The 11,796-nt window shown below is 43.0% G+C and overlaps 2 protein-coding genes across 2 annotated transcripts; both read left to right on the top strand.

The window, feature by feature from the left end:
- Positions 1-588: 588 nt before the first annotated feature.
- On the top strand, positions 589-7,935 carry sars1 (seryl-tRNA synthetase 1). Its single transcript, XM_076095462.1, has 11 exons — positions 589-764; positions 1,842-1,912; positions 2,055-2,135; positions 2,310-2,468; positions 3,253-3,396; positions 4,064-4,219; positions 4,532-4,753; positions 4,835-4,964; positions 6,368-6,525; positions 6,686-6,815; positions 7,072-7,935. Exons 1-11 carry the CDS (start codon positions 629-631, stop codon positions 7,230-7,232), a joined length of 1,548 nt encoding a protein of 515 aa, XP_075951577.1. The 5' UTR covers positions 589-628; the 3' UTR covers positions 7,233-7,935.
- A 119-nt stretch (positions 7,936-8,054) lies between these two features.
- Positions 8,055-11,122, top strand: LOC142954459 (PTB domain-containing engulfment adapter protein 1). Its single transcript, XM_076095481.1, has 6 exons — positions 8,055-9,080; positions 9,220-9,291; positions 9,555-9,653; positions 9,761-9,898; positions 10,013-10,117; positions 10,236-11,122. The coding sequence occupies exons 1-6, from the start codon at positions 9,033-9,035 to the stop codon at positions 10,296-10,298; spliced, it is 525 nt and encodes a 174-aa protein (XP_075951596.1). The 5' UTR covers positions 8,055-9,032; the 3' UTR covers positions 10,299-11,122.
- The last annotated feature ends 674 nt before the right edge of the window (positions 11,123-11,796 follow it).

Raw genomic sequence — 11,796 nt, 5'->3', positions numbered from 1 at the left:
GGAACAGGTGGTGGAGAGGAGAACACTGAAGAAATTATTATCCATATTGGATAACGCGGACCACCCTCTACACCACCTTTCTCCAGCACTTTCTCCAACAGACTCATCCAGCTCCGCTGTCACAAGGACAGATAAAGGAGAACATTCCTGCCCACTGCAATAGACTTTATAATAAATCACCTCTGGCCAGATCACTCACACAACTATAACACCGTTACTCTGTTGTTTGGTTAAATCTTTGTACTATTGTTTAGTTAGCTAATTTAATATTATTATATTTTATTGTATATATAGTACATTTTTATATTTAATATTTTTACAAAGTAAAGTATCTATCTATCGATCTGCAGGTGTTGCTGAAGGTTGCCAGACAAGTGGAAAAGCTCCCGTCTTTTTGTATCTAAAACAATAAACAAAATATGATCAACTTCATCTGAATAAAATTAGATTGTGTTTTCAAGCAACGCATTAGTGTCTTAATAATGAACCTTCCATTTATGTATAATTAACAACTCAAATTGGGATTACGGTTTAGTGACTTGAGCAACCAGACCTGGCAACCCGGTTGGAGGCGTCGTCATTGTGAGCTCAGTCCGGCTCTCTCTCTAACAGACAGCGTGGACAAAAGATGGTGCTTGACTTGGACCTGTTTCGCACCGACAAAGGTGGCGATCCGGAAACCATCCGTGAAACCCAAAGGAAGAGGTTTAAGGATGTAACGCTGGTCGATAAACTGGTCGCCGCAGACACTGAGTGGAGAAAATGTAAGCGCCCTATCAGTTCAGTCATAGTGGCTAACGTTAGCGCGGTGGCTAATGATGCCAACGTAGCGTCAGTGTATCTTCCGCTGGAGAGGAGCTCACGCCCAACTCCTTTAAAAAATCTGGCATTTGTATTGTTAGTACAGAAATATAACTGTTTGTTACATCCCATCTGGGACATTTAAAGACTTCAAGCATTTATAGGACCACGTCTTCTATTCGGTACCTTGAAGTGTTTTAAAACGGCTCAAAAACGTGTTTTTACAACGAATTTGCTTGTTAACTCCACGCGCTGCTACGGCAGTAACGCCGGCTGAAGGCTCGCTCAATGCACTGCGAAACATTTCAGAAAGTAAACTAGTGAACTAGTTAGAGTGCTGCTTGGTGCATTATATTTACGCCGTATTTACCACTGGATACTATTTTAACGGGGTGTAAACGAATGTACCTTGTACAATGAGCGGGTTTTTGTCAGAAGCGTTGGCAATAATTCATAGCCAGATTTGAACGAGGCTTGGCATGATGATACCACAGAGGAAGAGAACAGCACGCAGGGGGGCTAATGCTAGCGCGGCTAGCGGCGTCTAAGAATCCAAATGAACCATATGGTTACTCTCCACGGAGCGAACTGTAGTTACTTAATATCAGGCTGTTAAGAGAGAGAAACCAGGCTGTAGTTAATCACGCATCCCCATAAGTTGTATCGGCGGATACGATACAGAAGGTTGGCTAATGCAGGGGTTAGCTTAGCGATGCCGGCTCATAACGTGAGATCTGATGCAATCCCAGCCTGCAACACGACAGGTCAACCTCGCCCCGCAGTGTAGCTACAAAGAGTCATTCTGATCCAGCATGATGGCACCAATGATTTGTATCAGTGCATTGTTGCTGGTGTTTACGTGACAAAGGTAGTTTTTTGTTTTTACATCTTTTAATCAGTTTTGACTGCGTGAGGGTGAGTTGCCACAGACACTCACACCTGTCACCTGTTACCAGTCCTGCAATTCCAGCTCACTCACACACACACACATGTAAGCACAGTCCCATGCATTGACTGACTTTTATTTAACCTCCTAACAGGTCGCTTCACTGCAGACAACCTGAACAAAGCGAAGAACCTCTGCAGCAAGAGCATTGGGGAGAAGATGAAGGTACGGAAACATCTGGCCATTAAGAAGACACAATGAGTCATTGTTGATGTAGATTGAGACGGGAGGAATAAAAACCTCTGTCAGTATTATGTGTCCTGAGAGGGAGTTCTTCTTTAACACCTTGCTCATGTTGTAAATGCAGAGAAAGGAGCCAGTTGGGGAGGATGAGTCTGTACCTGAAGAAGCACAGAACGTGGAGTCCCTAACAGCTGAAACGCTCTCGGTATGACGGGTTCGTGCTCTAAGCCGCTTACCCCCCCACCTGTGTGGCGGTGCTTTTTTTGCATGTTACACACAAATCTCAACAAAAATAAAAACAGGCGGAACACACTCATTTCTTTCCTCTCTCTCTCTCTCTTGTTTGCACGTCTACACATATATATTTTTTCTGTGTCAGCCCCTGACGGTTACCCAGGTCAAGAAGGTGCGTGTGTTGGTGGAAGAGGCGGTGGAGAAAAGCGACAGCGAGAGGATAAAGCTGGAGGCGGAGCGCTTAGTGTACCTGAGGGAGCTCGGCAACCTTCTGCACCCGTCTGTGCCCATCAGCAACAATGAGGTGAGACGCAGTCTGGTTAAAGGAGCAGCCCATTATATCACTCTGACTCAGTCATACAGTTCAAGTAGCTGGTAATCCATTGATTGGCGTGGTCTTCGCTAATAAATTGGATTATATAACAAATGATGCAGCAATTTTCAGGACATATACCTAAATATAAATATTATGATCTACTACAAATTGTGTATTAATAGGAACAAACACTCAACTTTTGCACTCACAGGGAGTTCTTTAGAGTGTTTCTGGGGGTATTAGAGACTTGAAACGTCGTCGTCTGCAGTTCTGCTGGACTCCCACACACAAGATGCAACACCATGTCGTTTAAATTATCAATGCTGCTTCACACACGGATCAGTCTTGAATTATTACTTTTCTAGCACTTAATCCAAACCCCATGCTTCCTTTTCAGATGTGGATGAATGTATTCTGTCATACGCCATTAGTTATAAACAAGAAAAAAAACAACAAAGACAGAAATATTGTGAAATTCATAGGAGCTACCGGCCGCAGCACGTACGTGCGCCGCCATTGCCGGTACCCATCTCTACCGTAACTGTTCTATTTAGCTAGAGAGAGAAATGAAGGGAATCTTGACATTCAGTTGGTAATGATGTAAAAACAGAGAAAGGAAGCCGATCCTCACATTTTAGAAGTTAGAACAGAGAGTTTTTTGGCGTTCTTGTTCGATGAATGACTCATTAATCATCTAAAGTGTCGCAGATTGACTTTCTGACAGCCGACTAATTATCTTAATGTCATACTCGCTGTTGTTTCCTCCTGACAGGACGCAGACAACAAAGTGGAGCGTACCTGGGGCGACTGCAGCGTCCAGAAGAAGTACTCCCATGTGGACCTGGTGGTCATGATCGATGGCTTTGATGGAGAGAGAGGAGCTGTTGTGGCTGGCAGCAGAGGCTACTTCCTGAAGGTGAGTGCAAATTTAACCCCAAGTTCCCCCAAGTCCTGCACCTCTATGGAAACTACAGAGTACTCAACTGTTGTTTTCTTTCTGCAGTATTTACAAAGTTACCATGCCATAAGTCATAAAAAAAACTAAAAATACGCAAGTTGAATTTCTTTGATAAATGATTTTACAAAAATTGGAAAACAATATAATCTATATATTCAACATTTTTTCAAGTGTTACAAATGTTGGAATAAATTGGAAGCTCTACTTGTTTTATACAATAATCTATTCTCATTTATACAACCTCTCCGCTCAGCAGCCTGCAGTTCAGTGGAAGTTTCACTGAATTCTTTACACGTGACTGTTGGTCTCAGCCGAATCAATCATAGCTTCCTAGTTGTGCTGAGGAGCGCAGAATTTATTGTTTTTTTTTGTTAGTTTTTGGTGAGAGCAAACGGTTGATTTGGGGGCAGATTTTGAATGAGACGAGTAGAATAAAACGGGTCAGAGGGTCAACGCATGCATGACACACACATTAGGATATCACTGCAGACGGACCAACATTCCCTCTACTTTTGAGCTGTTTCTCCCCACATAGGAGAAACATTTGCATCCACAGAAGACTCGTCACTTTTGTGTCCTGCAAATAACGAAAGCCGTTGTTCCTCCTCTCCTCTGTTGTGTTCAGGGCCCCCTGGTGTTCCTGGAGCAGGCCCTGATCACTTACGCCATGAGGATACTCCACAGCAAGAACTACACCATGCTCTACACGCCCTTCTTCATGAGGAAAGAGGTCATGCAGGAAGTCGCCCAGCTCAGCCAGTTTGACGACGAGCTCTACAAGGTACGGAGGCTTTTAGTTCCTCAACTTTCCCTCTCAAAGATATTCTGTCCTGCAGACGAGCTGACATTATTTGAAGTAGTTTGGAAATCAAACAGCAGCCATTGTTTTGGAATGAGATATTCAGGCGTCCACATACTTTTGGTCATGAAGTGCCACCTGGAGGCCCAAACGGAGAACTGCGCATCGTTAGATAGTACTATGATTTCACTTCTTCCCCAAACTTACCTGAACCTGGAAAAATAAAAATACAAATTCAACGACTGTTTTCTGATGACTGTGAACCTTTCTGTCCGTTGCACTCCTTTTCCCCAGGTCATCGGTAAGGGCAGCGAGAAGTCGGACGACAACTCCATCGATGAGAAGTACCTCATCGCCACCTCCGAGCAGCCCATCGCGGCCTTCCTGAGGGACGAGTGGCTGAAACCCGAGGACCTGCCCATCCGCTACGCCGGCTACTCCACCTGCTTCAGGCAGGAAGTGGGCTCCCATGGCCGAGACACCCGCGGGATCTTCAGGGTCCACCAGTTTGAGAAGGTCGGTCGTCTTTTCTGTGACTTTTCATCGTCATCGGAGTACAACATTCAGATAAATAAGTGACGGAGGATCTCTTTGCAGATTGAGCAGTTCATCTTCGCCTCCCCGCACGACGGCAAATCGTGGGAGATGTTTGACGAGATGATCGGGACGGCAGAAGAGTTCTACCAGACTCTGGGAATTCCTTATCGCATCGTCAACATCGTCTCTGGTAGGTCTTCAGCACGCACTCGTAGACCCTCCTACAGTATGTGAATGATGTAGGGGAGGGAGACACCACCTAAAATGTATTGCAGTATGTTTGCGGGGGGGTACTGCGGTGATGGTAATTCATCACGGTATTACAAAATGGAAAAGACATGATTCTACTAATCTCCACTTTATCGGTAAAGTAAGTGAACACATCTTAAAACCCTCTGAACCCAAAACCCACCCGAGGGATGGAAGAAGCATTTATTCTCTATACAATCGCCAAAACTAAACAGTTTATCATAGCCAGAAGCTGTAAAAACATAATCGTCACATTTTCTTCTTTCCCGTGGTCCTTGAACACATCATGTGTGATGACCGCTGCTGTCAGAAAATTCAACCGAACCTAAGCTTAAAACCCTTTTTTCTGCATGCCTCATTAAAAATCTCGCCCCCAATAAACCGTTTCAAGAAACCACATCCTGTAAAAACCATTAAATTCTGAGCTCCTCAGCGAAACTATGAAGCCACGATTGATTGGTCTGAGACAACAGTCACTTTGACTGGACTGCTGCTGAACACGGAGAGGAGGTTGTACAAATGTATATAGATTAATATTCATATATAGCACGTGGACCGTCTATTTTTTACTACACTGGTAACACTTGTGGGCACTTGGAACAATGTTGGATATATAGATTCCATTGTTTGCCAATTTTTGTAAAATCAAACTAAATGAAATTATTATTTCTGGCATTGTAACTGTTATATTGCACAAAAGACCGTTTTGAGTTCTCTCTACTTCTAGCCATGAGTGTTTCCATAGAAGTGCAGAACTTATGAACTGCAGTGAACATCAAGACCACAGAGAGGAAGATGTGACGGAGTGAAAAACTCAGTTTTGGGGTTCAGAGTGTTAAGAATGAAAACAGATACTGGCTCTAAATATGAATGATGATGAGGTGGAGACCGACATGTTTCTGGATGAGCCTGCCCCATAATGTAAAGGTAATGTAGTGAAGACGTACTCTAGAAATAGAAGTTTGTAGATCGTACATTGCAGACATCACATTTGGCTTTAGAAAAGTGTGATCAGTGTTATTCACAATTTTTGGACATTTTAGAAACCAAACGGTCAGCGGAGGAAATAATCTGCAGACGAATCAATTCTGAAAGGAACATATTGTTTACACTCAGGTTTAAGTTTGATATAATATATCCAGTGTTTGCCAAAAGCTTTTTCCGTCGAGGCAATGATTTGAATTTGGAGCAGCCGGGAGGGTTTTGGTTTGCTCCACGTGTAACATGGAACATGTCTGCTGCTCTATGATCACTGGAGAGAAATCAGGACTTACCAGCTGCTGTTGGAGCATGAAGATCCTACCGTGATACCGGCTAACTGTCTGCTGCTCTACGTCCGCACAGGTGCCCTGAATCATGCCGCCAGCAAGAAGCTGGACCTGGAGGCCTGGTTCCCCGGCTCTGGTGCCTTCAGAGAGCTGGTCTCCTGCTCAAACTGCACGGACTACCAGGCCCGGCGCCTCCGCATCCGCTACGGTCAGACCAAGAAGATGATGGACAAGGTGAGGCACGCTGTTCCATATCTTTCTTTTTTTTTCTTTTTTTTTTCCGACAACGCGACCTCGGCTGTCGTTGGGCGGAAGGTTTAATTCCAGAATACGCTCGAGGCTTTATCCAGACTGCAGCTGCTCTAAACACTCCTCCTCTCTGTGCGTCACGCAGGCCGAGTATGTGCACATGTTGAACGCCACCATGTGCGCCACCACTCGCGTGATGTGCGCCATCCTGGAGAATTACCAAACCGAGGAAGGCATCGTTGTTCCAGAGATGCTCCGGCCGTTCATGCCTCCTGGTAAGCTGCGCCGAAGGGTTTCACATCCGGTGTGTGTCGAGTATGACCAATAGATGCTGTGAAGCATTGTGGTCAATGAAGACCTTCAGGCAAAGTGAATAATGAAGGGACCTATTGTTAGCTTGGCTTGTAGTTCTTTTGGTCAATGTATTAATCAGAGCGACACTGATAAACTATTCCTTTAAGGGCCGTCACAGTAAAAACAAAGTGGTGGTGTTTTCCAGGATGTATTTTATTTTATTTCCTTCACCTCCAGGTTTGACGGAGATCCTGAAGTTCGTGAAGCCCGCTCCCATCGACCAGGAGCTGTCTAAGAAAGCCAAGAAACACAACGACGGAGGGAAGAAGAAGAAGCAGGGAGGGGGGGGCCAGAACCTTCCCAACGCCATGGAGACCATGTGCGTCGACGACTCGTAGGCCGCGGCGACCGCGCCTCTTCACCAGCGCCACGCAGGTAGACGCGGGTGGAACGGGGCCTCCCGGGGGGACGACCGTGGGTCAGCTCTGCTGTTACTGTCGTCCTCGTGAAGGGGAGCTCCGTCTCATCTGTGTCTATCTGAATGGAAGGTGTTCATCTCAGCTGTTCCTCCCCACGATCACTTAGAGCGCACTGACGAAGGCCTCCTCCTACATCTACTCTTCACTCTCTCATCTGTCCTCTGCAGCAAACGGACAGATGACACTACTGGTAAAATTCCGGCTTCACATCATTGCAGTAGTTATGAAAACTTAAACATTACAAGCTAATGTTTTCCTCAGCTTTTTGGGATCTGTAATAGACAATAAAAGGTGATCGGTAACTGAAATCTTTACGAGAACGACGCCTGCATCTCTTCTGTGAAACTTATTTCTTTGAGTCTGAAACGGTTTTAAAGTTGATCTAAATTCTACTCTTCAGAAATCAATCAATGATCGGGTATTTAGGCTTCACCTCGTCTTCTCTGACCACAATCATCATCTTCAACCATTGATGACCATAATGCTCTTCCTGGCTTATGATTGAGACATTGTATGAACTCGCTAAAGATATATACGTGTATATATATATCTTTATATATGATTGAGCATTCAAGAAGTGGCACTTATTGTAAAACAAATATTAAAAACAGTTGATATGGAAGATATTTTTTGTGTTTTTTTTTCCAGTGAGTCTACAGTACATGTGGGTTATTTGTGCAAGTATGTGTATATTTACAGTGAATTACTTGAAGTATGCATGTACACCAGAAAGAACTCTAATATGTGATTCAGCTCAGTGTCTGTGGGAACTCACTGGGTTAATTTACACAACTCTGATGTAGAATCTGTTTCTCAAAGCATCTGATAGCAGGAAATACCAGCTTACCATGTTGGGGTCGGCAGCATAGCCTTGTTTTGGCAAAAAGAACCTCAGAATGAACAAATCCAGTCTCCAGTCAGACCATGGGCCCAATCCCACACTCACTCACGGACTCTTACTTTGAGAGGTTTTAGTGTCCCACTGTCAACTCATCGAGTGTTTGAGTCTCTGGCAGACATCTTGAGCCCTTTATGAACCCTTTCCATAAGTCCGCATTAAATGCAGACTTTGCCCGAGAGAATTACCCACAATTCATTGTGGGTAATTCAATTGGGCGTTAAACACGGGGTAACCATGTGGATGGAGCCGTAAACAAAGAGGCCGGTACAGGGGTGTTCAGCCTGTCATATTAAACGTACACAGAAACATTAAGGAGTGAAGATTCAACAAAAAAACACATGAAATCAGAGGATATTTATTTATTCATTTATCAAATATTAAATTTTGTCATTGAAGCTGTTTTGACAAAAACTAGTAAATATATTATATGAAATGACATCTTGTGAGGAAAGCCTGGAAGACGTTCAAATCAGAGTACGAAGTATAAAATACACACAACTGTGCATATTGTTTGTCGTTGTCATGGTACATGATATGTTGCTGTCCCGTTCATATTTACACTATTTCAAGCCATGCACCTCTGATGAAAGAGCAATAAGGAAGACACGAGTTACTCATTAATGCCAACAGACTTTACACCCTTAAGTTTGAAGTGCAATAAAAAGCCGATTTCCTCCGGTGAAAGTACATTTGCACACAGGTAAGATGAATTTACAGTACGTCTTTCATGTTTAAGACATTCATGTCACCACGAAAGTCTTCATTTTTCATCTGTACGTCCGCCTGCAGGGTTCAGTTTGACACCAGACGGGTTAAAGATGAGTGACACCTCGGAGGATGATAATGAAATTTCCTTTACAGTAAAGGTAAATATGGATTTTTAACAGCTCAAAATGTCATTCTGAATGTAGCAAATCAAGTAGAAGGTGAGACACTTGTGATTAATAATGCGACTGATCAATAGCTTGGCTCCGTTTGGCCTGCATTTCTTTCTCCAAACTGCAGTTTCTTGGGCGCGTTGAGGTGGTCCGCCCCGATGGACTACAGATCCTGTCTGAAGCGGCTCAGAGCCTAAAGGTCAGCCACTACCGCTCACATCCCATTTTAGTCGGTTATTCCCCATTAACAGGGAAACAGACCTTCCCTTTATATCATTTCCATGTACATGTTAATGCAACTCTCTGACTTGGATGCTGGGATTCTTCTGCACATCAGTAACTTGTATTCTAGTGGGAAGCTAACTTTGTATCGACTATATTATATCTCTATATGAACGTGTCGGCTCTACAGATGCTGTCACTGACTAACATGACGCGTAATCCATCGACTCTCATCCCCAGACGCCAGATAAATTCTCCTCAGAAAAGGCAGCGAAGAAGAGCAAAGTCCATCTCTTCCTGTCGCTGAGTGGAATCGACGTGTTGGAAAACAAAACCAAGGTGTGTGCCAGTTAGTCGCACAGGTTCGAGGATGCACAAGATTCGATTGCATGTTTTCTTTACTGTTGAATTATTGCTTTTAATCTCCTTGTCTCTCCTACCCTCAGTTTTTGTTGTACTCGTGCCCTCTGTCCACCATTTCCTTCTGTGCCGTCCTGCCGTCTTCGTCCAAAGTCTTTGGGTTTGTGGCCAGACACCCTGCAGCAGACATGAACCACTGTTATCTGTTCCAGAGCAAGATGTTTGTGAGTTAATCCAGTGCAGCTATCCATTCCCTACAGGAGCAATTTGATGGTTTATTGTTTTGTTATTTGAGCGGGAGATCACCGATATTAATATTGGAAGTATGAATTTTTCAGTCTCACGTGCTGGTCTCAGTTATCGGGGATGCCTTCCGAGCTTCAAAGAAGGAGGAGAGCATCAGGGGAGGAAGAGACCTGATCGTGGAGGCCCTCAGACATAAGGTCAGTTCTGCTTTGGATTTGACATCACTATCAGAGCTTGGGTCAGAATTTATTTTGTTCATTTGTTGGTTCTCAGTTTACCTTCGTTTTTCTCATTATTTTCTCTTTTTTTTTCCAGAACAAAATGCTGCAAAGAGAGAATGCTGAGCTGAAGAGGCTGCTTGCAGGACAGACTAACTAACTACAGCTACTAATATATGCGGTTGCACTTCTGCACACAAACACACTAAAACACTTGTAAAAGATAAACTACTGACCCTGTTATATACTGTTTACCCTCATAATGAATAATAGCAATAATTGCTGATGTTGTGTTATTATTCTTTTTCATGTTGACTCAATTGTAGGTGTGTTCTTGTGCCTTCAGGAATAACTAAAGAAAGTCTGAAGTACCACAGAGAAATAATTATATATATATATATATATATATATATATATACATATTACATATTACATTACATTACAATGAAGGGCAGAAAGTTTGATCATATCTACAAAAGGAACAGTTCCATTTGTAGTGTCCTGGGGCCTGTTCCAAAAAGTGAATTTACCAAATAAGCCAGGCTTATTTTGGTTAGTCTGACTCATTTTCAGTTTATTCGCCTCAGTAAAGCAGACTGTATGGTTTAAAAAAAGTAATATATGTTAATGGTTATTCAAAATAATCCAGCCTGGCTGTTAGACGGATCTGGAGCCGGCTAGCTGCACAGAATAGTTAAAACTCTAAGGTCATGTATGTGCCACTGCTTTCATGAACCAGATTCACAGCTAAATTAAACCAGGATAAGTAGAAAATCACAGCTTAATCCACCATCTAATGATTCTGATGCCAGAAACTACTGATTTGCTTCTACACAAGTGGATAATAAATCAAATGTGCATGTGTGGTGTATACTGTATTTTATAGCTTGAAGCTGGTATTGGAACGTTCACGTGTGAAACTGAAACTGTGGAATATTAAACACTGCAAAAACAAACACTGATTTAATTAGTGAATAATACTAATGCTATAGTGTCATTGTCCTTGATATTTCCAAGTGCCTTCTTCATTTCAAGTGTTAATCATGAAAATAAACGTGTGGAGGGCAGAAACCGACTTTGAAAGTAACCAACATTGGGGAGGAGTATATCCAGGAGGAGTGATGCATTGAACTGCTGTAAAACCTCAAAGAAGAAGCAGAATGCATGTTTTTACCGATGGATCAGAAGACCCAGCTACAGACAGTTATTAGTTACAAAATTGAAATATTTCAACGCATTTTTTTTTTTGATGTGTATACAGTTGAGTTGTATGCATATTTTAATATATTTATATGGATTCCAGCTCACACGGGTATCAGAGGGAATAAAAAAAGTGGACAAACTAGCTGAACAAGCACTAAAGAAAAATAATATGGACATTGTATCAAGTATCAAGGAAACAAATATCCTCCCTTATATCGCAATATCAAGGATCAAGGCTGAGAATACAACAGTGGAATCCTCCAACCGGCCTCTGTGAGCACTGCCCGGCACCAGAAACTGCTAACATGCTATCACCACTTACAATAGATTTCAAAAAAAGAATGTTGTGGGGGGGGGCATGCTGGAGGAAATGCAAAGTCTGGATATGAGAGGAAGAGAGCTAAAGAATATTCTGGAGTGGGGCTCAAGTAGTCTGGGCTCTACCAATTTCTTGC

The sequence above is a fragment of the Anarhichas minor genome, unplaced genomic scaffold (genome assembly GCF_050575085.1).
Source record: "Anarhichas minor isolate MPS153535 unplaced genomic scaffold, ASM5057508v1 ptg000020l, whole genome shotgun sequence".
Classification (NCBI taxonomy): Eukaryota; Metazoa; Chordata; class Actinopteri; order Perciformes; family Anarhichadidae; genus Anarhichas; species Anarhichas minor.
This window is presented reverse-complemented; position numbering and strand designations above follow the sequence as displayed.